Here is a 26,823-nt window from a genome sequence, read left to right on the forward strand (position 1 = left end):
ACTCATTGTCTACGCACTGTGCATTGAATGCAAGCCCTAGTCATTCGTTAGAGAAAATCATTGAAAGGAGTGCATCGCTGCGATTGCGTTATTGAATTCGAAACCTATAGCAAATTGATTATATTAAAACTAGTAAAAGCTACTATTTCACATTAGTGATTCTTAAATTCATTCTAGTTACATAAATGGCAGACAAAAAAGGTATTTATACGTAATTTTTATTAAACCCTTTGTCTCAATTTCTATACAACTTTGACATCTGTAACGTCATTTCAAGGCCTAGAATTAATTGTTTTTGCTGACAAATACATTATTAAAATCACAGAAAAGTAAAAGGATCTGGTAATGCATTCAATTGTATGTTTCATTCTCAACAGAATGTAAAGTTGTAGATCTTACACTAGATCGATCGACCTGAAATCCAAGATGGTCGCTTTATTCAATTGAGACATTCCTTGAGAATGTATGAACCAAACAAAGTTGTCGTAGTCTTTAAAACAGATTTAACAACATGCAGGTTAAAACGTGCCAACTATGTCATATAAACTTTCTGTATTATCTGGTTAATATTTCAGAAATTGTCAAACGAGCATACCCTCAAATTTAGTGTTAAAAAATACGTGCCCATTAAAATTGAGAGTGAAACGGTATAAGTATTATTAAAATTAATATTGCCTAATTGCTGACTAAGCCTTCAGAATCAAATAATATTTCCAAACGATATCATTTATTTTAACATAAAAAGTAGTATGCAAATAATATTTATGAAGTCTAATGATTTTTGCACAACGAAATCTACAAAAATCGGCCTTGAAATGTTTACAAATGTTGAACAGCTATTATCAGAGCTTTGTAGTTTGAGATTCTTAAAATATTTATATCAAAACACGGCCACATGAATTATAATAATAAATCTTCTTTACTAATTCAAAATCAAAAGAGTAAGGTTTTTAAAGAATAACTAATTTTTTATTTTAATGAAAAAGTCCGGTAATGTTCAAATATGATGTTTTTTATTTGGCTGTGTACAATAAAATAATAGTGTTTAAGAAAATACAAACAATATTATTAGCCACTGAGTTCAGTGGCTACAACTACAAGGTTCAGTCGTGATGTATTTATCGGATTGTTAGGGCAAAACTGTCTGATAGTAGTTTATTAAAACAGCAAAATATAATAATTTTTATATAATGATATTTTTATATTATTATATAAAAAAATGTATATAATAATTCCTTTTTTTAGTAATAAATTTTAAATGAAATCATACTGAAATTAAACCAATTAAAATTTTGTAAGAAGAACATTTCTGTATTTTAATACCTAGTTTATTTTAGTAAAGACTAAATCAAAATTCATAATATATCTACTATTTAAATTAGTAAAAAAAAAAACATAAAAACTTTATATTTATATCGTAAGTTGGATTAGCTGTCCCTCTCTTGTAACAGTTTTGCCCTAGATCCGAAGTGTAACAGATGTTAATCCCCCGCCCCCCTCCCAGCGGCCGCCCCCCCTTCACAGGAGCCGTGCCGCCACCGCAGTCGCCGCGCGGCCGTCGACTAGTCATGACGTAATGATCAAATAGAATTTTCTTTTTTCTTTTCATTTTTTTAATGGAAATTTAGAGAAATTATATATATGATATGTGCGTAACGGCGTGTGGACGATCGTATGTGTTTATTGATTGTAACTTGTGCAAATGGTGGATTTTTGAAAAGGACACAATATATGACACATAAAATTCTTTTTAAAGGTTTTTGTAAAATAATTTTTCTACAAAGACATTAATATTAGGAAATCCACCATTTGTTATTTAATGGAGTCAAGGAAAGTGAAAATGCTCAATTTAAATCCTTTGATCAAACAAGTTTCTTCCAATAGAATCTGTTCAAATTCTAATTGTAATCCAGGAGCATGCCTAATAGGCATGATTTTTATTGCCTAATGAGTAAATGAGGACATCATATCAATTGGTACCCAGTGCCCATAGACATGAATGCTGCTCTTCAAATTCTGATTTCGTCGTGGCCTAACAGATAAGACGTCTGGTGCATGGATACGTGTTGAGCGAAGCACCGGTGTTCGAATCTCAGGCGGGTACCAATTTTTCTAATGAAATACGTACTCAGCAAATGTTCACGATTGACTTCCAAGGTGAAGGAATAACAGCGTGTAATAAAAATCAAACCCGCAAAATTATAATTTGCGTAATTACTGGTGGTTGGACCTCTTGTGAGTCCGCGCGGGTGGGTACCACCACCCTGCCTAATTCTGCCGTGAAGCAGTTAATGCGTTTCGGTTTGAAGGGTGGGGCAGCTGTTCTACCTATACTGAGACCTTAGAACTTATATCTCAAGGTGGGTGACGCATTTACGTTGTGGATGTCTATGGGCTCCAGTAACCACTTAACACCAGGTGGGCTGTGAGCTCGTCCAACCATCTAAGCAATAACAAAAAAATCTGAACGCTTTGAAGTAGAATGGTTGTACCCACCCATGTCACCCACACAAGATGGCCAAGTAAAATATAATTTAATTTTGTTGGAACTTTGGTACATAAATATATCTTGAAACTCCATCACCTTCAGTCTAGAAACAACAAAAAGTCATTTTCACTTCCCAGACTCTTTAGTTAACCACATCATATTAAAAAATAAGTTGTAATTTAAGTGATTTTTGTCTTTTGAAAAAAAATTACAATGAAAGCAGTTACAAATTCAAAAAGTTGAACAGGTTATTATTTTACAAAAGACAAAATGATGTTTTTCATTAAATGGCTAATATTTTATAACAATTTATTTCTTCAAAATTAATTTTGTTGACAGCTTATTTTTTATTATACCTTTTTCTGTTTTTATTTTATTTAACCTATTTGTGATATTTACTGGTACTAAGTAAAGTTTATGAAATCTATCTACAATCCACTAGTAACCAGTAAATGTTATATTACTAATTAATTTTGCTAGTTTTGCACTTACATTAAACAAGCAGGTCTCGTAATTTTATTTGAAAAAAAAAAAAAATTATATGCGATGCCTTCTTGTTGAGACATCTTGATTATTTTCTTTTTTTTCTCTTTTTATTACAAAATTAATTGAGGTGTCGATGTTTGTTTTTGTTTTTTTCGTACATAGTTTTATAAGCTAATTACTTAGTGGATATTTAAATAATAAAAAAGTTGATGATCTGAAAAAACATATTCTGAAGTAAAATCTTCTCTTTTAGTGAACATTCCAGTTTATGCTAACTATCAAAAGTATTAATTTTCTTGATTTCAAGTATAACCATATTTATAGTGTGTTATTTCCATCAATGACAGTTGCTGACCACCAAACAGCAATATTCCCTGCCACACTCTACTCACTTTTTCGTTTCTCACACACTCCTTTCCAAATGGAGCATCCAAAACTTGAATTTTATAGAGAGTATGAGAAATATATTTTTCACATCATTGATCTTATAGGAAACTAAAGCTATACAATTATTAAGGCCTTATTAATGAATTTAGTACAAGACTATTTACAGCATTTTGATTTTTAAATTGATTGCTTCAATCAGTTAAAACAGACAAAATATGATAAATGTATAAATAATATGATATAAATATTTTTCATAATAAGGCCATTATAGTTTATCTCCTTAACAAGTACAAAATTATATACTTCAACTAATCTCAAGATTAGAGGCTATCTAACTTACTTAGACTTTTCTTGGTTCATTGAATTTCACAACTTGGTGAATATAATAACATTTAAAAATTATGAAACCTTAAAATGGTCGGACAGTTGTTTGTAATACATTAGGAGCAATTAGAATTAGAATTTTTCGCATCATGGACGTAAGACTAAATGCCTCTGATAATGAGACTTGTATTTTTATATAACTTTGTGCTGAACACAAAAGATGTCATTTATTGAAATAATTACAGATTTGATAAAATGAAATAAATAACATCTTTATCTAAACTAAGAATTTGTGTTTACTAACTTTGAAAGGAAATCTAAATGGAGTCTTGCTTGAAATTTGTTTAGATTTTGTTTGTTTGTTAAAAGTTAAGTTCTAGGAGCGTTGTACGGAAGGTGGTGGTGAACAAACTGACAATAAGTGTGTGTTGACGAGTACGTCAATAGTATATCATTACAGCGGTGTAGTGGAAGTGGTCATGACAGTAACCCTTTGCTGGACCCAGAGATGCATCTGTATTACTTGAGGTTCCAAAGAACCTGAATTTCAATAACAGTTCTCATGGCTGAGCTTACAGCAGCATAGTTTATTTTACAAAGAGGGTCGCTCAACCTCATAGCACTCAATAAATAAAAAATAAGAATTACTTATGACATAACAAATACTACAGATCTTATAAATTGAAATGAAGCCGGATTTATCTAAAATACAGAGACAAATCATTTTAATATTGTCTCCAGAAATAAATTTGGAAGCTAATAGCAATAACACTGGAAATCCACTAATTAATGAAAAACATTATTCCTTTTGCATTTTTATTAAACTAGTCAGATGCCTCGTCTCTTCTTTCCTTAAGTTAGCTACAACACCATCTCGTAACTGGCATTCCTTTAAAACTTATCTGTTTAATTACATGAACATATTGTTTACAGTCCATGGGATACAAAAAGTTTTATTTCCAACATTTTAAGTAAGTAAGACTACGGTCATACTACCCGTAGAACTGTAGGTATCATCCTATACTGGACAAGAATTTTACTTACAATTTAAAACAGAGTCAGTGTTCTATGAAAAATAAAAATGTGATCAACACCAACATTATAACCAATGTAATACACTTCCGATACATTTTATTGTCAGTTTATTTGTATTTTATCTATGTATATAAGTACACGAATATCAAATTTTAATTTTCTTGTCGTTCGCGACATAGAAATTAAAATTACAATAACACCCTCAAGTTTTACAATAAAATTTCGAGACGTCGCTAATAATATAACAACAGGTTTGAACATATAATGAACGGGAATGATACAATGTTAGTTTGTGTATGTTTAGGATAATAAGTAACGAATACAGATTGTTACAACCTAAATAAGCAATATAATTTTGGGACTTAATATTTATGAAATCGATTTATTTATTTTGGCCTGATTTTAAGGTGTAATCCAAATAGCAAAATGAGAGCTTGTTTTATTCAAAAAATTCGTTTAACGATTTGTTCCCATATTATTTTCGAAAACCAAAAGTATTGGAAGCAGCGCTGGGTAATCTGTATTCGCCTCTTGTCTGTGGTGTGGCATTTTGTACCACAGACTGTGCATGCTAAAATAGGCTTTAACAGAAGGACAGGGAAGTATGGCAATTGTGAAAACATACATTCATTTCATTAGGCACATTAGAATTAAATGTTCAGTTTAGTTTTGTAACATAACCTTTTTAATAAAAGTCGTAATTATTGTTATTTCCATTATACGTAAACGCTTGAAGTGATATGACTTGATCTAGCCAGTTCAAACTGGATTTGAAAACATTAATCCTAAACAATCGATCTAGTTAACTAAAGATCTAGTTAGTAGGTACTTATTGCATCTTGCGTGTTTCAGGCAAAATGTCTCTCAAAGTTCTTTAAAATTTCAATTCAGTTTCTTACTATTTATTCTACTTCATTCTTTTTATCTTATAAGAAGGAAAACTGAAGCGTTTGCGAATAAGGAATACAAAAGTCGCTGACTCCTACCCTCAGTTGTTGATCACCCGTTTAGTTTTGTGTTGCTAAGGCAAGGAATACCAGGATTTGTGGTAGAATTAAAAAGAAAATGCTGTTACGAATTGTTTGTGCGAGCATGACATTCCCGGCCGGGATGTAGATAGGGTCCAATATTGTTTGCGGCATGTTCTTTTATTTGTGTTGTGTAGCGTTGCATGCTTCTGTGTCCTTCATAACGCACTTATATCATAATTTTTCGTGTAGTTTTTTATTTTATTTTTACGCTTTACCGCATTCTCAAAACGCTTTCGAAGTTTGAACGGCAAAATTACCGACCTAAAGTTTGGTAATTTTTTTAATCAAACGACGAATCTTGGTACGCGACACAATGAAATAGTCGTTAGCTGTAATAATGTTAATGGAAATTAAAATTTTAAGTGTATGTTGATGCTATCTTACAACGTAAACGGATTTTGAATTTGGGAGACTTGCCGTGTACCTAGATCACTACACAGATCAGATCACTGGATCTTTGATGAGTTTCAACACTCCGTGTATGGTACAGGATGTGAAATATCCCAGCCAGTGAGAACCAAATACTTATAAGCGATTCGAAATGTATTTTTACAACCGCGATGGTCGCGCAACAAACTCGAACCTTGCTATTTTCCAAAAAAATGTACGTTCACACGCGATATTGGCAAAATATTAAATCAGTACAAAAATTGAGGATCACTTAAAGTAGAAGAAAGAGGTGCACGTCAGCAAGCACGCGTTTCGGCTCTATCCATGCGGTAGACTGTTGAGGCTTTGACATATCGAGTGTTATTGGTTCTTTTCAGAATTTCACTTTTCATATTTAGTAAATTTTAACAATAAAACAAATAGAACGCATTTGTCTTACTCTCTGGTGCTGTATATAAGAACTTGCAGTCGTTTCACATAGAGTGGCGACTATATTTCTGTCTACCCACAAGAGAATAAAGTCACCTTAATCTCCCAATTTCAAAATCTCATACAATATTTTAAAATGTTTTAAATGTAAATGATGATTCTTCTGTGTGATTGTTATTTTAAGCAATTTAATAATGAAGAACGCATGGTCACGTTGGCTTACGCACTGTCTTTTAATCTTTATAATAATAAAATGCTCAGAAGAATAACATACACTTGTTTGTTGTAAGACACTTATAATCGTCAAATTCGATCGCTGGTTTGATATGTGCGCGTGTTAGACTGATGAGAGTTCGGCCGCCTTATACTAAAATTAATTTCAATTTTGTTTATAACTTGGGGTGTATGTTAACTCTTAACTGTGAGTATTCCTGAGCCGTCGTGATCATGTTAAACAAATTGCATCTGTAAATAACTTTGGTAGAAGACCAGCACATTGATCAGTGTTGTCTAAACCGATAAAATCTACCAAATTGTATTACTTACTATCACTGGATCCGTTAAAAAGGTCTTCAAACAATGCTCTTCGTATTTTTTTTGTTTTTACAAAGAAAGTAAAGTCCTTTTTGTCTGATCCAAAGCATTGTCACTCCACTAATAAGTTTTTCAAAACACAGCTGTTTGTTTCAGTTTTCTTTTCCATCCCAATAATATCTATGTTTCGAAAAACTACCGTCGCGGATCCGACTTAGATTGACAGTTTTGACAGCTGTCAAATTGTCTAGATCGCGTCAAAATTCAATTTAAGTTCAGTCCGTGAATGTTAATCGTGCAGTGTGACAAACGCGACGAGGGATTCTCAAAAGTGACTGAAGAAAAAATAAGAATTGAAATGTTTCAAATTGAATTGTAAAGTATTTATAACGCGGTGTCACGCAGCGCGGTCGGCATACAGTGGTCGCGTTGTATGGGCATCGCTTGTCGTTAACACTGACGTCGGTGGCGGGTCGCGCAGACGAAACGATACTTAGTAAATAATCTTAAACCGATTATGTCAGTCATCAAAATAAATCAGATATAATTCGTTTCCGCATTGGCCGTGTTGGGATTTAGACCCATAAGAAAGCTTAGTTCAGAATGTTGTGAAATCAGGGTTATAAACTTCAACATGGCGCCACCGTCACGTCAAGCGTGAATGTAAGGGCTTGGGTTGGGCGCGGCTCATTCGGCGTCCGACCGTCGAAGCATTCGCACCGCTACCGCAGACTCAAATGAGGTTTTGATCTACTTATAATTTACAATTTGATGAACTCTGTAATTCAGCAATGTTACCCAGCTCGCTGTGTTTGAACGTTTGATGTTACGCATTACTGAATTATGTGTACTAAATGTTTTATTTCTCATCCTGGTTAGTTGATCGAATTGTTACGTGTGTAGGGAGCATTAGCTTGTGTGCTCGCCCACTGAACTAGCTGCAACATTAGCCGCACACTGTCCGTACCGCCAGAGCCATAATGACAATCAAAACCTCATTTCCCAACGGTACTGTACCACATGCAATGAGCGCAACTATAACTTTTGCTGGTCGCAATACGCGGGTAGTGAACCGTAATTGGAATGCGAAGGTTATTGTTGCGGTCAGTGCGGTGCGGGGGCTCGCAGGTAACGGTCGGGTTGCACTGCGCGATTTTGAAGTGCCAGTTGTTCCAGTGACCCCGCCACTCGGCGCTTACCCTCAACCGCAACCGCCGCAAGGACCGTTCCTGCCGGCGCCGCCCCACCAGGCCGCACCGCAGTATGGAGGTAAGAACGGACGCCGACATACTAGCACTACATGTTCGGAACGCTTCTCGTATACATGCGACTGTTAAACATTTTTATATAAAACTAGCAGACCCGGCCACACGTTGCTGTGGCTAAGGTTTTTGTTTCTAAATAACACGCGGTCGGTTATGCTAATACAAAAAATTGACAAAGTAAGGACAATTGGATTTCACTGTATTGCGTTTTCTACGAAATAAATTTCACTTATACTTTAGCCTCAGCAACACGTGGTGTTTGTGCCATTAAATTGTAGTTTATGTAAAACGTTGGTATTTTTAACACAGCGCCATCTGTTTTAGACTTATGAAACTTACAATTAATAACAACATAAGAAATCATTTTATTGTTAATTAATAAACATTGCGACCATTAATCGAAATAAGAACCATCCTATCTTTCAAGTTGGATCAAACTGCACACGGTGTGCAAATTTAATTTAAAATCGGTTTAGTAGTTTAGGAGTCCATCGCGGACAAACAACGTGACACGTGATTTATATATATTAAGATTATGTAGGCAATTAATAGAAAAAAAAATAGCATTGAATAAGTAGTTCACATTACTAAATAAAGCTTGTTTATAGTATAGAATTAGTCTTAGAGATAGTGTAATGAAAGTATGAAAATAAAGTGTTGAAATAAACATCGTAGTGGCGGGTTTTCCAGTGGCGGGCGGCTCCCCGTACGGCGTGACGTTCGGGGGGGCGGGCGCGGGGGCCGGGGGGGTGTACGCGCCCCCGCCCTACGAGCAGCTGCAGCACCACCAGGCCATCCCGGCCCTTAGCCAGCAGCTACCGGTAACCACGCTTTGTACTCTTTGTTTTATATTAGGCAGTCAACATGAAAGAAGAGCGCACGCGGCAGAGATGCGAATGTTGTGATGGATGTGAGGAGTGACAAGAATGGACAAGATAAGGAATGAGTATATCAGTGGAAGTTTGAAAGTAGCCCCGGTAAGCAACAAATTAAAGAGCGGACGGTTAGCGTGGTATGGACATGTGATGCGTAGAGAGAAGATGCATGTGACTAGGAGATGTATGGAAATGGTAATGCAAGGTAGTGGGGGAAGAAGTCGACCGAAGAAGACACGGATGGAGTGTGTGAATGACGATATGAGAGAAAGAGGAGTGAGTGTTGAGCTGTCGGCTGATAGAAGAAAATGGAAGAGAAAAATTAGTAGTGCCGACCTTACCTAGTGGGATAAGGTGGAGGCAAAGAAAAAGAAGAAAAAGGTTCCGTTCCCTGGCGCTCCTAGAAGCAGTCTGTTTGATGTTGAATCAGTATTTAAATAAAATCCAACTTCAAGTAGATTGTCCAGCCGAACACACTACGAACAGACCCCCTCGCCTTAATGTCCCCCCAGCAGCATCCCCCCTGCCTTACGTGGCAGGGAGCTTCTGCCCGGGTAGTGGGGTTCGCCCCGAGAACCTTTGCATGCCCCCGTAAGGGGGTACGATGACCCCGATTGAGATTGAGAAGTAGATTTTTTGAATTAGAATTGTCTGTGTCGTCAGATGTACAGCCCAGCAGCGGCAATGTACGCGGCGGCGGCGGCGGGCTACCCCGGGTACATCGGCTACCCCGTGCAGTACTACCCGTACTACCCGGCGGTGCAACCCTCCATCCAGCCGCTTCGCCCCACCATAATGATACCGGTAACTATCCCCACACGCGGCTGCGGATGGCGACGTCTGCTTGTGCACAAAACCAGCCCCGCGGAGGCAGCCTTCTTTGAATCTTTGAACAATAATTTATAATTTCACCACAAATCGCTGAGAGTCGCGGAGGCCTGCGGAATGCTGTCCGGTGCACCGTATCACGCGTCGCACACATTATTAAAATCGGTCCTTTCATTCAGGTGGATTCCAGGGACACACACCTACAGAAGAATTATATTAATTTAAAAGCTTACTTAGTCTAAAAAATAAATTTTTTGATGAACTTTTATAAATGTAGTGGTAATGCTTCCCTACAGAACGGGTTCGAAGCCGGAGGTCGGTTCGAGGGTCTGGCGCAGAGCCTCCTGCCCCCCGCGCCCCCCGGCGTGCCCCCCTCCCCCGCGCACCTCGCCGCGCTGCAGCCGCACCAAGTGCTGTGAGTATACCGCGCGCCGAGGAGCCGGAGCCGTGTGCCGACCGTATGAACTATCAGAACTGCTTCTTTACGGAAAACTTGAGAAATTTATTTAATTCTATACATATTTATGTCCTCCAGTGGCGGCTGACCACCAGCTGCCAAGCGGACTGCCAATGTGCCATTGCAACTAAGATGATGATATTGTTTCAGGTGGCGCTAGTTCTAGATGGTAGATCGTAATATTGTCCCCGGGCCACGCCGGACGGTCGCGCCCCCCGCTGCCTGCACAGCCCGCCTCGAGAAGACCCGACTAATTATTGTACACAATCTACACGCAGGGCGGCGCCCCCGGCGTGCGCCACTGTATCTGCGGACTCACCGGAAGTAATAGTGGGCGTGTGAGGTCGCCGCACTCCCTGTAACAGCCATAAAGTTGGATGTTGATGTGCGAGCGGCGCGCGGGCCGCAACACACTGTCGATCAAAGCTATCCAGAACAAACTATTTCATGAACAAAACGTAAATTCTCAGGAATGCTCACCGCATCACTATCACAACGGCTCACAGATGTGTTCTCAGTACTGTCAACCGCGCGGCTTAGACTCTAGTAGAGTTGCGTCACATCCTCCTTTATGGTCTGAAGACTTGCGGCGCCCCCGGGGGGTGGCGGGGGGGCGCGGGGGGCGGCGGGGCGGCCGTGCAGTATTACGGAGGATTTAACTTAGATTTATTAATCATTATCTGTACTGTGTTCCCGCGCCCCCGGGCCCCGCGCCGCGCTCCAAATGTTTCAATAAAAACTTTGACCTCAAATGAGCAAAGTTAATTTTGGCATAAACGTGAAGCGTGTCGAGTGACCTCGGCCGGCAACCCGTTAGCATTGTTATTGACATTGCCGAGGGGTTGTAGTGGCGGTGCCGGCGGTGCAGGCAGTACATTTAATTACAAATTTCATTTATTAATAAAAAATATATAATTATTAGGAATGGGGAAATAGCCATTTAGAAAACAGCAAAGTAATCGGCTTTGTCAATATATAACTATTTATTGAACCGCACGCGGGAGTGGCGCCCCCTCGCGGTCCCTCCGCGGGCTCCTCACTGACTCGACCGGCTCCTAACTCGTACAGAAACGAATCCCCAGGATCAACATAGTGTTGAAACAAACCATTTGGTTATTATTATTCAGTAAAACAGAAAGTTGTCCGCTTTCGAAATATTTCATCTCTAGTGACGATACATATATTTTTTATTAATAAAACGCAAAAATGGAATATATAGTTATAAATGAATAAATATATTTAAAAAAAAATGGTTGTGCGTGGCGTGCGAGTGAGAGAGAATGTTTTATTATTATTATTATTGTCGTTTTGTTGTCAAAACGTTTCTTGCGGAATGACAAACGCATCGAAAGACGTTCGAATCTCGTTATACTTGACATCTGTCAGCCGTGACGTCTGTCAAACCTGACAGCTCTGTGATTATTGCCCTTTGCGCTTGTGCAGCCGACGCGGGGACGGGCCCACGGACCGCAGCGGAAATGGATTTTTTTTGACGAATGAAATAAATTGGAATAAAATGTTGAAGATCGCTAATAAACAAAATTAACTTCGATTCGCAATTGACAATCCTTTTAATGACAATTTGCCAAAAGACACGCGCGGACAAGTCTACGTCGTCAAAGAATCAAAAAAAATATTTAAATAAAATTGTTCACTCAATTTTTGGAAAATTAATAAACTTTGTATTAGCAATGAATTAAATAATGGACATATCTAATAGCTAGAGCGGCTCAGTGGCCGAGTCCTGGCGGGACCGGGCCGCTCTCGCACGGAGTCCGGGCTCTGTGCTTTGAAACTAAGGAAAGTGCTCATGAGTGCTCACGTGTCACTGTTTCGATAGAAACATCTGTCGTGTTTGTGATCAAAGATCTAGTTACGAAAAACTATTCGAATAAGTGAATCTCATTATTTTGTAACTATTTGATTTGAAAAACTATATTTTGTTTGTAACCCCCTGGTTGTGGCGAGCCCCCCTATTGATTTCAACTAACAAGCAGCCATTATTGTGTTCAGCAGTGCTCTCGTGTGCTCACAGCGGCCGGCCGCTCCGTGTTTCGCGGCGGGGTAACTCTGACAACAGCAGCTGTTGCGAGGTCCCGTGTACTTAGTGTTTATTTTGTTATGAAGTCGGGGATAGTCCTTGATTAAAAGTTCACGTCGGATGCCAAATCGTCTTTTCGCATTAAAAGTGTACAATTTCCAAAAATATTCGAAAACTGAGTTAATATGCGGAATCGTTTGGTATCACCAGTATTTTTCTCATAAATACTGTCAAAAGAGCGCAGTTTTGCTTTATTTTTGTTTTTTGTTTACCTATGTTTTGACCACTATTAACAAAATTAATACATAACTTTATCTTACTTTAATAGACAGATGATGTAACTGGTATAAAATAAAAAAGAAATTTTGCAAAGATGAATAATATTAAAAATAACACATGTTGAATCTTTAAAAGATTCTCCTGTAAAATTAGTAAGTTTTGAGATTATACAGTTTTAATGCGAGATATAGGAACATATGACGTCACGAACCGACTGACAGTTTACCCGAGATCGCAACTAATATTGAATGTGTGACGTTTGAGTCCAGCCGGGACGGTTGCTTAGTGTTGGAGGGGTCCGTCTCGCGGCCTGCACGCGTTGTATGTAGTCTTGTTGTTAAATGTATATTTTTATGTTCCTTTAATTGCGTATATGTACCATGAAATCATGTAAACGGAAGTACACCAGTTAAAGTTAATTATTTCTTGTGTCCTGTAAATTGGATTCAATTGTAAATCTAATTTCATTTCTCGGCGGCGCGTCCTGACGGTGCGACGCGCCCTCCGAGCGATGACTGATGACTTGTGATTTAATGTACATTAGTATAACATTCCGTTTGAACTCTGCAACTGAATCTCATCGAGAACTCCATATCAAGATGTATCTAAGTGACCTTCGTCGTTAATAAAGTGAATAATGTTCTTCAGTTAAGATTCTAGTGCGCGTATTGAACATTACATCAATTGAATATGCAATTTCAAAAAGGGCACTTTTCAGAAAATGTAAAATGTTCAGGAAATGAAAAATATTATTTTCTAAAGCAGTGTAAAATTTAAAATATTAACTTTTGAGATATGTTTTAGTGTTAATTAGCAATTGAAAATTACTGGAATTATTATAAAATGGGTGTAGGTAAGCCTCAAAATTACATGTATATGTAGAAAAAAAGTATTTGACAAAATATGCGACATGTGCCCTTTTCGAAATTGCATATTCAATTCTAACTGCGATCCTCACAAATGCATTTATAGATTAATAAAATTTTATCATCTATCAAGGATCCAAAAACTTTGATATTATGACAATTTTGTTATGAAATATTGTAAGCGCTGACTTGATGCGCGTTCAAACTATGAAATAGTATCAAATGTATATTGTAGGTGGTCGGCAGGCGACTGCAAACGGATTCTTCATGTAATTGAATACAGTTTGTAAGTGAAAATGCGTTTTGCTCAATCGCGGAGTATGGGTACAGTCGCGTGCAATATATAGCATAATTATTATTTTGTTTCCAATAAAATCAGATGAAAATACAAATGTTTGTTTCATTCATTGTTGATGTTTCCGAGGCGGACAGGTTTTTTTTTATTTTTTTACTAGCTCCGGCAGACTTCGTAGTGCCTCAATCGATAATCATAAGACAAACTTTTGTATAAAATAAACTTAAAACAAACAAAAGGAATCCGTCCGACGGGGGACACATCAAAGGAAAAACAAAACTATTATTTTTATTTAATTCCGAGCATTTTCATATTTATTTACCTTTTAAACCTTCTCTGGACTTCCACAAATAATTCAAGACCAAAATTAGTCAAATAGGTTCAGCCGTTCTAGAGTTTTACCGAGACTAACGAACAGCAATTCATTTTTATATATAGAGATTGCTTAGATGGGTAGACGAATTCACAGCCCACCTGGTGTTGTGGTTACCGGAGCTCGTGGACATCTACAACATAAATACGCCACCCACCTTGAGATATAAGTTCTAAGGTCTCAGTATAGTTACGACTGCCCTACCCTTCAAGCCGAAACGCATTACTGTTCCACGGCAGAAATAGGCAGGGCGGTGGTACCTACCCTTTCGGACTTACAAGTGATCCTACCACCAGTAAAAAAACAGTTCGGCGTTGAAACGACCACAGAGCGTCCCTTGTGTGGAGAATACTTACCACTGTCACCCGTCACTTGAGGAAGGAGAGTCCATGTAGGTAGAAAAATAAAACTCAGAAATAGCAAAATGAATGGCACATTTATATTTAATTAATATTATTCATTTTTATAATTAGACCTTTCTTGTAATTATATCATTTTTATTCTATGCATTTGAATTGTAAAGAAAAATATATCAAATGCTCTATGGTACAGTGTTGGGCTGCTAGTGTTGCCATTATAATAAAACAGAAAAAAAAAACAAAAAAATAATAATAACAAAAGCCTCATTTTGTACAATCTCCAGGATGTAGCGGCGGATGAGTGCCACATTTATTTTATTGACCATTCATAAAAAAAATCTGAGCATCAAAATATTGCGAAAATAAATTACAGATTTACGCGTACAGATTACAAATAATTATAAAAAAAAAACTCTTATAAGATACGACATACGCAGTACGCATAGACAACAAATTATAGATAAAAACTTAATTTTACGCTAAAAAATGGAAGAAAGTCAAACTAAAACTACGAACGTTCTGAGAGTGATTACAAGCTATTGTCGGATGCGCGCGGTCCGGCCGGCGGCAGTCCGCGCCCGACGCGCCGTCCGCCGGCCGGATCCGGCCCCAGCAGGTGTCGCTCGCCGTCCGCGCGGCCAACAGACTCCTCAGTGGATTGTCGATCTTAATGCGTTGCAATAAAGAATATATGGATATTTCATACTATACGTCGCATTGACTATTTATTAAATATTGTATAAGAATGTACGAGAGTTATATTTACGCGACATGTGAATATAACTGGATTCAACATGGGTAACAAATAAAGCTCAACCAATAAAGTTTCTAAACTCGATCCATTCGATCGTAAGTGTTCTGCTGCCGCCGGATCAGTTGAGGTTCGTGAGGCCTTCGATTTGACACTCGGAGCCCGCGACACAGTACAGTTGGAGTCCGAGTGTAAAATCAAATCACGGAAAAGCAGCCGTTTAAACATTAAATGAAAAAGTAATCTAACAATACAACTTACCGCTATATAATACAGAAACTTATACATTGAACAGAACATCTGCCGCTGCGGCTGACTCACTGAGGTGCGCGGTCCTATACCGATATTGTTTAATTAAAAAAATAATCAAAATATTGACATGTGGGTCCCGCGGCCCCCCGGGCCCCGCCTGCGACTGGGCTGGGGCGCGTATCTTCAGGGGATCATACTCTAAGTCGATCTGATCTCATGTATACATATCATTCTTTGAGTGACTGGGTGAGTGAATAAATCTAGATCACCATGTAACAACAAGAGCCCCCGGGGGCGGCGCACCTCCCGCCTCCACCCGCGCGATCAACCAATAACACGGTGAGCGATTTAATTTAATTATAATAAAATAAATATTTATCTCAACGACTCTACCGAAGCCGACTGCCAACTTTATACTTTACTCGTTATAACTAAACAACTGGTCCAGTACAAATTGTAATCGTGCGCGGACGTTGCGACGAGCGGCGAGCTGCCCCCACCCCCCAACCCCCCGGCACGCGCTGCGGCCCCGGGGCATCACACCAAGAGTTCTCACCAAAATTATTCTCATTGAAAATGCAAAAAATGTCACAGTGATGTGTGCCAAGAGATATTTGTGCAACAAAACTATGTCCCCCTATATTGTCACGTGCGAACATCACGCGGCCCCCCGGGGGGGCCTTGCTGTCCTCTCTAACGAGTGGTACTTTTAGTCTGATTCGGGACCCAACGTGAAAATAAATCTAAAAAAAATCGACAAAATTCGATTTGAATTTCACTGGAGTTTTTGTACAAAAATTATAAACAAAACTTAAGTACTTTCTTAAGTTAGCAGCCGCTCCTCCCACGCCGTCACGCTGCGTCACGCGTCGTCACAGGCGCGACGCAGCGTGACGCCGTGTCGTGCGTCACACCGATTTAACGTAAACTAAGATTCCTTAGTTGAAATAATGATTGAATGATTGAAATATGATTATCATAGTTTCAATTTCAAACGAATACAAATGTAAATGTGTAGTCGCTGAGCGAGCGCCTGTCGCAATAATTATGTAAAAAAAACCTCTTAATTAAAGATATCTTCTCCTTAATTAATAATTATATATAATTATTGTAAAAGTAACTAAATCAATATTTTACAGATTTCTGAAATCGTGCAGTCGACTCCGCGCGGCCCCAGAATGTGGCTACGTGTGGTGAGGTCCGCGGGCTCCTCCCGACACCGAGCGGAATGTCACAAGCGCGGCGCGCGGCGTCGCTCGCGTCCCGCATGCGTAACATCGATCCTCGTACACAAAATACGATTTACTTGATTTTTTAATAAATTTCAAATACTTTTTTAACACCGTCAATAGTCACAGCAATGAAAATGTAAAATTTCATATATATAATATGTATATACCTATGTATATTCCTATTTACTAATATTGTACACACTTATGCACTAAACAAGTCCGATGTTCACTGAGCACTGCCGCGGGGGGGCGCGACGCCGCCGACGCCCCCCAACGCTCCCCGGCCGGCCCCCCACCGGCGCTAAGGGGAACTTAATATATTATATAAATACGCAATGTATCCCATTCTCCCGATCAACAGGAAATTTAAAAGTAAAATTAAAATAAAAACTTAGCAACAGAACGAACACAGTCGTCAGTGTCCGGTCGCGGGGCTGGCGGCGCCCCTACAGCGCGCGGGGGGCGGCGCCCGGGGGCAGTGCCAGTGCGGCGGGGGCGGGGGACGCGGGGGGGCGTCGCTATTGCTGCGGGGGGCCCGTGGGGGGTTGGCCCGGTAGTTGTCCCATACCCTGCAATACAGTTTTATTTTATTTGTATTATTTATTTATTATTTAATTTATAGTTTTATTTATATTATTTAGTATACTATTATAACATTTTTGTTTCAAAAATATTACAAGTATCTCTTATACTTAAAAAATTAAAATGCACACAAATCTAGAAATCTATATATACAAAAATGAATTGCTGTTCGTTAGTCTCGCTAAAACTCGAGAACGGCTCGACCGATTTGGCTAATTTTGGTTTTGAATTATTCATGGAAGTCCAGAGAAGGTTTAAAAGTTTAAATAAATATGAAAATGCTCGGAATTAAATAAAAACAAACAATTTTGTTTTTCCTTTGATGTGTCCCCCGTCGGACGGATTCCGTTTGTTTGTTTTAAGTTTATTTTATACAAAAGTTTAGGACTTTTATTTATCGATTGAGTAGTGCCTCAATAGTGCCTCAAGTCTGCCGGGTCAGCTAGTTATTAATAAGAAATATAGTGAGAGTGCGATAGAGAAGTAGAGAGTGGGTGACGTACGGGCATGGGCTGGTAGTGCTGGAGGGGGGCGGCCAGGAGTTTGGGCGCCTCCTCCGCCTTTTCTTCTTCGCGTCGCTTCAAGCACGCCGCTTTAGGATTTAGATTGCGTTCTGAAAGAGTAATATGGAAATTTTAATAATTGAACTATTTTTTATTGCTTAGATGAGTGGACGAGCTCACAGCCCACTTGGTGTGAAGTGATTACTGAAGCCCATAGACATCTACAACGTAAATGCACCACCCACCTTGAGATACAAGTTCTAAGGTCTCAATTATCGTTACAACGGCTGCCCCACCCTTCAAACCGAAACGCATTACTGCTTCACGGCAGAAATAGGCAGGGTGGTGGTACCTACCCACGCGGACTCACAAGAGATCCTACCACCAGTAAATAATATAATTATGAATAGTATAATTTTAAAATACATAAACTCTAAATAAGGTGAACAGTGTCTGTACTGCGCATGCCCAACAGTAGTGCGACGTCTTAAACCTTATGCTCCGCATGGATGCTCTGAGGAATTGTTCGAGATGATTCTTCGTCTCCATTCTACCACAAGCCCGCCGCCACCGGAGCAAGGTACGTCCACACATATTTTTTTTAATTGCCTTTGTAGGCAGACGAGCATACGGCCGACCTGATGGTAAGTGCTCACCGTCACTCATGGACGTCAGCAATGCCAGGGACAGGGCCAAGCCGCTGCCTACTATTAAAAGCGTTCAGCCGGTGCTTTTCCAAGACCTTTTTCGTCGCTTACCACTGACTGTCAAATTAACCTCCCAACCCCCCGGTGCATCCCCCGCCTTACGACACGTCCTTCTTCAAACTAGTTCTGACCGCCACGTTCAGGGGGCGGGGGGCGGCCCCCCGGGTGCCAATAATCACTACGACGTAGTAGCGGCAGGCGCACCGACCTCTGACTTGTTGCTCCAACGTCATGATGACTTCGACGGCCATGTTGAGGATGCCCAGCTTGGTCTGCGGCTTGTCGCTCTTGAGGTGCGTCATACACATCCTGCCCAGCTCCTTCAGGGCTTCGTTTATGTCCCTTATTCTTATCCTGTAAATGTGGGGTTAGCATTTGTCATCGCTCCTGTAGCTTGGCGTCCAGTGTTACTCCCACCAAAATGCGTTCAGTACAAACGTATTCCGACGGTGTGAGTTCACCAGATAGTATTTAAATCATTGAATATCTAACTAAGTGATCTACTAACGCGTCTATGGTTTGATAAGCGGGGTCACAGTGTGTTAACTGACGATTTAATGAAGCATTTTCCTTTATCGATGGTGACTGTGTTATGCAGCGCGTCAATCGGGACCCTACTCAAAGTTCCACCACCCTCAACCGAATCACAGTAACAGACATCATATGTATTAGACTACTAACAAAAATACAAAACTTAGGAAAACGATATTACTTTTCGGGGCTCTATAGTTAATTAAGAGTTAAAAATATGACATACATCAATTTTAACTAATGTTTCAATGTCTATGGACAACAGTTCCCTAGCATCACCAGTAGCGATACTGGACTCGCTATTTTTTCTTTCTCCTACCTATGCTGACAGCCTTGAGAGGCTATTTCAGGTTCTTAACGTGTAGGTGAGCTCACGGGGCTCAAACCGGGAGCGTTGCTAACACCGGCCCTAGCGAGAGCCGTGCTTCGCAGAATCTACCACCGGATCGGAAACACGACCCACTGAGAAGATCCGGCGAGAAACTCAGTGGACTGCAGATCTCGCTAGCAGGAGCATAGTACTTGTAAACTTAAACAAAGTAACAAAGCCTATCTGTTAATTTGTTTGTAATGTGTGCCACTTGATAAGTAGCGCCGCTGCTATACTACTACTGCGCATACGTACAAGCTGTCTATACAAACTGCGAGACGACACAACTCACAATATATTTGATTCCCTTAGTATTATAACTCTATATCAGGGGTTCCCAAACTTATTTTGTCTACTGCCCACTTTGAGAGTAAATTATTTTTAAACGCCCCCATTGTTTCACCTACCTAAAAACCACTATAGCGAGAACTCAATCAGTGTCTAAGAGTCTTCCTAGATGAATTTACAAATTGCCTCCAAGCCCCTACACCACGCCCCCATTTTTTTTCTGGGTCTGTTACCGCCCCTCTTTATGGCTGCAGCGCTCATAAGGGGGCGTTATCGCCCACTTTGGGAAAGGCTGCTCTATATTTGACAAATGTACGTTAGTACGTGGTATTAATTAATTTAGTTTGATTGTTAGTTGGTTTGTTTTGTGAATTTCCTATATTCCGGATTACGTTTCAATTATTTGAGGATCTGAAGACAGTATTCGAGTGTTGTAATATTTAAGATTAAATCGTCACGTCGGTCCATTGTGTGGAGTGGTGCGCTCACCAACCAGGTTTTTTTTTATGGCTTAGATGGGTGGACAAGCTCACAGCCCACCTGGTGTTAAGTGGTTACTGGAGCCCATAGACATCTACAATGTAAATGCGCCACCCACCTTGAGACATAAGTTCTAAGGTCTCAGGTATTGTTACAACGGCTACCCCACCCTTCAAACCGAAACGCATTACTGTTTCACGGCAGAAATAAGCAGGGTGGTGGTACCTACCCGCGCGGACTCTCAAGAGGTCCTACCACCAGTAGGTGTATGTATTTGTGCGGACGCTACTCTTGCATTCAGTGGTGATCGCGGATTCTCTTTAAATAGCACTAGCTGGCAAGAGGAGGCTGCAGAGACGAGATCTTACCTCTCCCTCGCGTTGTTGGCCTGCCGCCTCTCTTTCTCCCTCAAAGCCTTTGCCTGTGGGTCCACCTCATCATCCCCTTCGTCCGCTGATGAACAACTGACGCCACCAAACAATACCATTGAGTTTCGATTTGTTTTGTAAGACTAAACTGATCCCAGCGTCGCTACGACGCGGAGGCCCGTGGACATCGGCCCTCATCAAGTCGCTCTCTGTTCATTGCACTTTATGAAAGCTCAGACTAAAGCGGCGTAACAAGGAGAACGCAAGATCACTTCAATACCAGTTAATATAAAAAACAATTACATTTATCAGGAAACTTGTCTTTGCAAATTTACGAGCTGACATTACAAAGGAGATGAGTTTTCAAATTAAACTACCCGCGAAATTGAACGTTCGTGACGTCACGGCGTAGCACGCAGAGGACGGTTAGAGATTTCCGAACAAGAGGGCAGCACGAGAGGAGAGGGGACAGGGGGCAGACACATTGAAGCACAAGAAGAAAGCAACGAAACAGTGGAGGACTATTTTGAAACCATAATTTCGACAAGTAATTGGACGAAAAGATGGGCCGGCAGTTTGAGTGCAAAAAAAATCTCACAATTTGAATCCTAAAATTTTAATTCAATTAGAACTCTCAATAATGCAATTAGTTGGGTATTTGAATTTTTCGGCCATGTTTGTCGGCCGTGTCTATTTTTTTAATATTTCCGGCTTACCGGAATAGACTGAATCGGAAAATGAGACGGAACGCTCGTGCGGGTGCCGCGCGGGGGCGACGCAGGAACATTACCACGGCTGCGATAGTTCCGAGCTCCACTCATTACTATCTCTGAACTTCTGAACCGGCCGATAATTCGCTGATCGTGCGTAAACTTACTTCGAAGAGCGCAATACACATCAATAGAAGAGTCACGTACACGCCCCCCCCCCTCCCCCACCGTTCACTACTGCGCCAGTGGAAAGCTTAAAAACTACAAACCACACTCTTGAGCAGACCTCCCCCTATGGGGACCCATTGCACCACCCCCGTGGGCGGACCACTCCCGCTTTTGGGGAGTTTTTAAAAGTCGGTCCTTCCCCGCTTTGGTCTTCACCTTATGGGGAGCCCAGAGCGGGTGAGCGCCATCAATTGTGCAGTGGCCCCCCTCTAACTTGTAAAAGGGGGACCGCGGCATAGGGCCGGTGGCGGGCCCTATCCGGTTCGCTAGCTGTTATTTGCTTGATGTATATATATAGTTAGCTTTAAGTAGTTGTAGATTATTAGTTAATTTAGTTTGTAGGAAACAAAAAATCAAGCAGACGACAGCCCGGCGCACACTCCTGACCAGACTCAAGCCAATGTGTTATGTCTAAGTATATATAGATGTTCATTGCGACCGATAGCACGCTGCGAACAGCCCTCCTCCTATCTCACCCCTGCCTTTTGTGGCAGGGAGTTCATGTCCGGGCAATGGGTTTTGCCTCAAGGCCCGCTCCGTGCCCCCGCAAGGGAGCACGATGACCCTTCTTAGAGCAGACCTGATAGACCTAAGATCTAGCTCCTAGCGCCTAGGACCTTAGTTAACACACTGCGACCCGCGGGATTATTGCAGGCCTCGGCTCGGATGTTTTGTGCGTATGTATAATAAATCAATTTACAATATTTGCTTTCAATTATGGCGATGTATTATTTAAACTACATAATAGTTTCCAATAGATATTCTCGCTTTTTCAAACACCTATAGTTTCAAATATGTAGATTAATATTTGTAACAATTAAATATTTTGTTCCAAGTGGGGACACCCTGTACAGGCGCGACCTCCATCCGACCCGAGACCCCTAGGGCTGGTGAAGTTACCGGCTGAAATGTAGGAGTACACTTGTTAGTACGCAGTTAGTACGCCTCCAAACCTCAAATATTGGTTTATTCGCCTCCGTCCAGATATATGAGGTTTGTGAGCGCACGAGTGTGGGGAGCTCGGCGCGGTGGAACAGTTTGTAAATAATCAAACCTCGCTCTTTTAGAAATGACAACGGCTTTACAATGGATGTTAATGAAATTATACGTACAAATAAATCATTGACATGAACACTCTAAAAACTAGGGAATTTCAATATAAACTGTGTTCCATTATTTTGAACAAAAACTCTACTATTATCGGGCTCATTTCAACTTCATCACTAGCCCCGTTATTGCGACCCAACCTCGCCCCCCTGCTCGACCGCGCAGCCCCCCAACCCCGCCCCCGGTCCCCCCGGTACCAGTACGGACCTCTCCCTGACATTGTTGGCCTGGCGGCGCTCCCTCTCGCGGGCCGCCTTGGTGTCGGGGTCCACGTCGTCCTCGTCGGCGGACGAGCAGCTGCCACAGCGGGTTAAATCATATGTTAACATCTTAACAGTTTTAGTGAAAACTTATTGTATTAGTTTATTCATTTTATAAACGACTTCAAAACATCTAACTCATTAAAACTCTATAACTACTAAACCGAAACTAATCAAAGCTGGTCAAGGGAAGTTTTGTTTGACGTCCCACCACGGCCCCCACCCCGGGGGGAGCCGACGCATCTCATCCGACATTATAAATCCAGATGTTCTGAAGTCGTTTTTAAAAATCTTAAATATTAATTCTCCTTACGATGGCAGACTTGATGAGGGCCGACCGGATGATAAGTGGCCACCGACGCCTACTGTCATCGGTATCGTACCAGGTCCTGCCATTGCGCTGCCAACCGTCAACTCAAATTACACATCGACAATCAATCGACAATCAACATTCATTAGCGACACACGTCTCGGGCCACGCCGCAAATTGAACCGTACTGCTTGAAACATTAGGTCGAAGTTACGATTCAATGGTATTGGCCCAGCTGAAGGGCGTCCCATCGACAGAAATATTAGTCACTATTTTGTATGTTAGTAATTGTGATATATGACATGGATTTATTTAATATTTACAATTAGAGCTTGCGAGACAATATATTGATAAATACAAATCATATTGATGGCCATGAACATCGAATGACGATATCTCTGAATATTATCTGATAAAGATTACAGTAACAATAGAAACACAAACAGTTCGAAATAATTCAATTATAAATCTCAAACAATCGAGAAAGACAAGTTTCGTGAGAAAAATAATTGGTTTTTCCGATTAAGTGGTTTCATGAAAACTTTGCTTCACAATTCACAGGTTTGTTGAAAATTAATCATTCATTTTAAATGAAAAGATTGTAACTCGTAATACCAACCCAAGGGTCATAGATAATATGAAACAATATTTCACAATCAGTTTTGTACACAGATGAATTATTGAGTTCAGAATTGATAAGAGGTGGGGGGCGGGGGAGGGGGCGGGGTTGTAGGTAGCGGAGTACTGTTCTGGTTTGTTAATAAATTTACACATGTTACGGATATGTTCGACGAATCGATTGTTTAGTTAACGAGTAAGGGAAGGGGTCAGTTTTAATGTAGGACAGGGGGGAATACAACTGTAGGCGTGTTTGTGTGGGTGTGTGTGTGTGTGGATACGTACTATCTCCGTGACCGTTTGTTGGAGGGAGGTTTGTGGAGGGCGAGGTCGGCTGATCCTGATGATGAAGGCTTCGAGTCCAGCCCCGAGTCCACTGGTTCTTTACGTTTTTCTGTAAAAGCATATTTGAGTTGTGAGTCAGTGTGCGCGGTAGCTTTGAGGTGAGTGCAGTGGCGCGGGACTCACTGGTGCTGGGCAGGACGTGGCGCTCCATCTTGACGGGCGGCTCCCCATGTAGGTGGGCGGCGACGGCCAGGCGCGCCGCTGTGGACAAGGGGCGGGGTCAGCGCGCCGCTCAACTTGCAGTGGACGGGACGGGGGCGAGCGGGGGGTTGGGGGAACAACGTACCTGGCGGCGGCTGGTGCAGCTCGTGCGGGTACAGCTCGGGTGCCTCGGCGTGGTTCCGCAGCACGTTGATGGCGTCGTCCAGGCGCTCCTCCATACGCGCCCCCTGCGTCAACACACCCCACGTCACACTCAGTGTTGTAGCTGTAGCTTTGGCAGACGTCACAATTACTTTGCTCATTTTTATGAGTCACTTAATTGGTTTTTTTATGAGGTCTATTTCTACTGGGTTTTTTTTCTTACATATCCTAGGTGGGAAATCTGTGAAAATATAGCAAATTTTCCTAAATACTTTATGAGCTTACTCAAAAGTTCACCACGTATTAGTCAATCGGCTGTCATCATCGTATCGAGATATTTTAATAATTAAGCAATATTGAAGTCAATTCTTTATTTAAGATATTTTATTGGTGATACATGATGCACGAACAAACATACAGGCCAAAAAATAAAGAAGTGTGAGAGTAGAGCCAGAACGCTATATTTCAAGGTCTTTTCTGTACATTAATCTTCTTTTTTTTTTTTTTTTAGTTGGGTGAACGAGCTCACAGCCCACCTGGTGTTAAGTGGTTACTGGAGCCCATAGACATTTACAACGTAAATGCGCCACCAACCTTGAGATATAAGTTCTAAGGTCTCAGTATAGTTACAATGGCTGCCCTACCCTTCAGACCGAAACGCATTACTGCTTCACGGCAGAAACGGGCAGGGCGGTGGTACCTACCCGCGCGGACTCACAAGAGGTCCTACCACCAGTAAAATCTTCACTTACATATGTACATACATACAGGTATGTATCAATCAATATGAATACATACTATCAAGTATATATAGTGTGTACTTGATAGTATCTGATCATTAATATAACAGTATCTTAGTCTAGAAAAAAGAAGCTGAAAACCATGCGACACTCTCAATACTCAAACTTCACATACGGGAACGTAGTTAACTGTCTGTCTACTTTTGAAGTTACTGAAATCGATCAGATACAAAACTAATTAGTTAAGATATTGAGGACGACTCGATATTACAGGGCGAGCTATTGGTCAGCCACCGCGCGCTGACCCATACCACCGAGGCGAAAGCGAGGAGGAGCGGTTCAAGTTTTTGGTGGTATGTGTATTAACTGTCCCTTTTTCGGCGTGAAATCCGACCATATTAATTAAAAGTTTTAATGTAAAAAGCTTTGTAAATGAGATTTCAGTTACTTTAAACTATTATAATGTAGCTTTTTAAAGTTTATCTAATAACAATATATTTCAAACATTACTTTGTTCCTCAAAGCCATATAAGATTACAACTACATACTCTATTATAAACAGTAAGCAGATGAGGCCTATAAAATCAAAGGCAGCTAAATCCAAGTCTGTCAAATATTCAGGTAAACTACAAAAATCGGCCCTAAGCACGTCATTACGGATCCTCCCGATCCATCGAAGTACTGCTCTTGCTAGGGCCAGTGTTAGCAACACCCCCGTCTTGAGAAGCTGAAATAACTTTGTTCGGATAGCTACGATATTCTTTATTTTAAAGAATGAGAATATTACTAATAATCTGAATTTTAAATGATAAAACTTCGTTTATTAGTACTTAGTACAGAGTAAAAATAAATTTTTTGAACTGAATTTGTTAGAGATTTAGCTGCATTTGTTATAACATGAAAACACTAAAGCGTGTCCAACTAACTAAACAGGATAGCGCCATTGTTAATTCATTCTACGACATTATGGCGTTTAGCTGCCATTGATTTTATAGGCTTCAAATGTTACATTTGAATAATTTCCGTGGGTTCGTTCTTCACTTTACAAAGCTACACGCGACGAGGTGGTATTTATTTACAAGGCGCGCAGTATACTCACAACGACGTCGGAGTGCTCCCGCAAGAACACCATGGCTTCGTCGAGCTGTCGCTGTTCTGCGGGCGCGCCCTGCCACAGCACGGGGGGGTGAGGCGACCAGCGGGGAGCTACCTCGTCGGGAGGGGGGGAGGGACCGGCTCTCTACTAACTAACTCTACAGAATTCGTTTAAGAGTTGACTCCGCGTGGAGAGGGACTACAACTTACAACAACTAGAAAATTCGAAGTAAACTTACGCGGGGGGTTGGGGAGCGGGGGTTCAATGCGCCGGTTCGATGGCTTAGTCAATAGTGGAGTC

At 40.6% G+C, this 26,823-nt stretch overlaps 2 protein-coding genes across 24 annotated transcripts in view; one reads left to right on the forward strand and one right to left on the reverse strand.

Moving 5' to 3' along the window:
- The first annotated feature begins 21 nt into the window (after window positions 1–21).
- LOC101742491 (DAZ-associated protein 2) lies at window positions 22–14,107 on the forward strand. Of its 4 annotated transcripts, none has more exons than XM_012689409.4 (6): window positions 22–201; window positions 8,266–8,373; window positions 9,045–9,190; window positions 9,908–10,048; window positions 10,369–10,487; window positions 10,680–14,107. In XM_012689409.4, exons 1-6 carry the CDS (start codon window positions 186–188, stop codon window positions 10,687–10,689), a joined length of 540 nt encoding a protein of 179 aa, XP_012544863.2. In that variant the 5' UTR covers window positions 22–185; the 3' UTR covers window positions 10,690–14,107. The 4 variants fall into 4 exon arrangements, with proteins under 4 accessions (XP_012544863.2, XP_012544865.2, XP_004925009.1 ...); XM_012689411.4 differs by having other exon boundaries at window positions 9,060–9,190; XM_004924952.5 differs by having other exon boundaries at window positions 23–201; window positions 8,281–8,373.
- A 693-nt stretch (window positions 14,108–14,800) lies between these two features.
- The window catches only part of LOC101746894 (protein daughterless), a 122,262-nt gene continuing 110,239 nt past the window's right edge, over window positions 14,801–26,823 (reverse strand). For 9 of the 20 annotated variants that reach the window (XM_038016763.2, XM_038016757.2, XM_062672391.1 and 6 more), the window contains 8 exons: window positions 26,527–26,595; window positions 24,671–24,773; window positions 24,508–24,585; window positions 24,325–24,433; window positions 23,425–23,511; window positions 23,059–23,148; window positions 18,978–19,123; window positions 17,866–18,172 (listed from right to left, as the gene is read on the reverse strand). In XM_038016763.2, the coding sequence (XP_037872691.2) occupies window positions 18,009–18,172; window positions 18,978–19,123; window positions 23,059–23,148; window positions 23,425–23,511; window positions 24,325–24,433; window positions 24,508–24,585; window positions 24,671–24,773; window positions 26,527–26,595 (846 nt within the window). In that variant the 3' untranslated portion in view covers window positions 17,866–18,008. Of the gene's footprint in view, window positions 17,547–17,865; window positions 18,173–18,977; window positions 19,124–20,806; window positions 20,903–23,058; window positions 23,149–23,424; window positions 23,512–24,324; window positions 24,434–24,507; window positions 24,586–24,670; window positions 24,774–26,526; window positions 26,596–26,823 lie in introns of those variants that run through there. The other 11 variants (XM_062672425.1, XM_038016740.2, XM_062672396.1 and 8 more) reach the window with 6 other exon arrangements.

The sequence above is a fragment of the Bombyx mori genome, chromosome 2 (assembly GCF_030269925.1).
Source record: "Bombyx mori chromosome 2, ASM3026992v2".
Classification (NCBI taxonomy): Eukaryota; Metazoa; Arthropoda; class Insecta; order Lepidoptera; family Bombycidae; genus Bombyx; species Bombyx mori.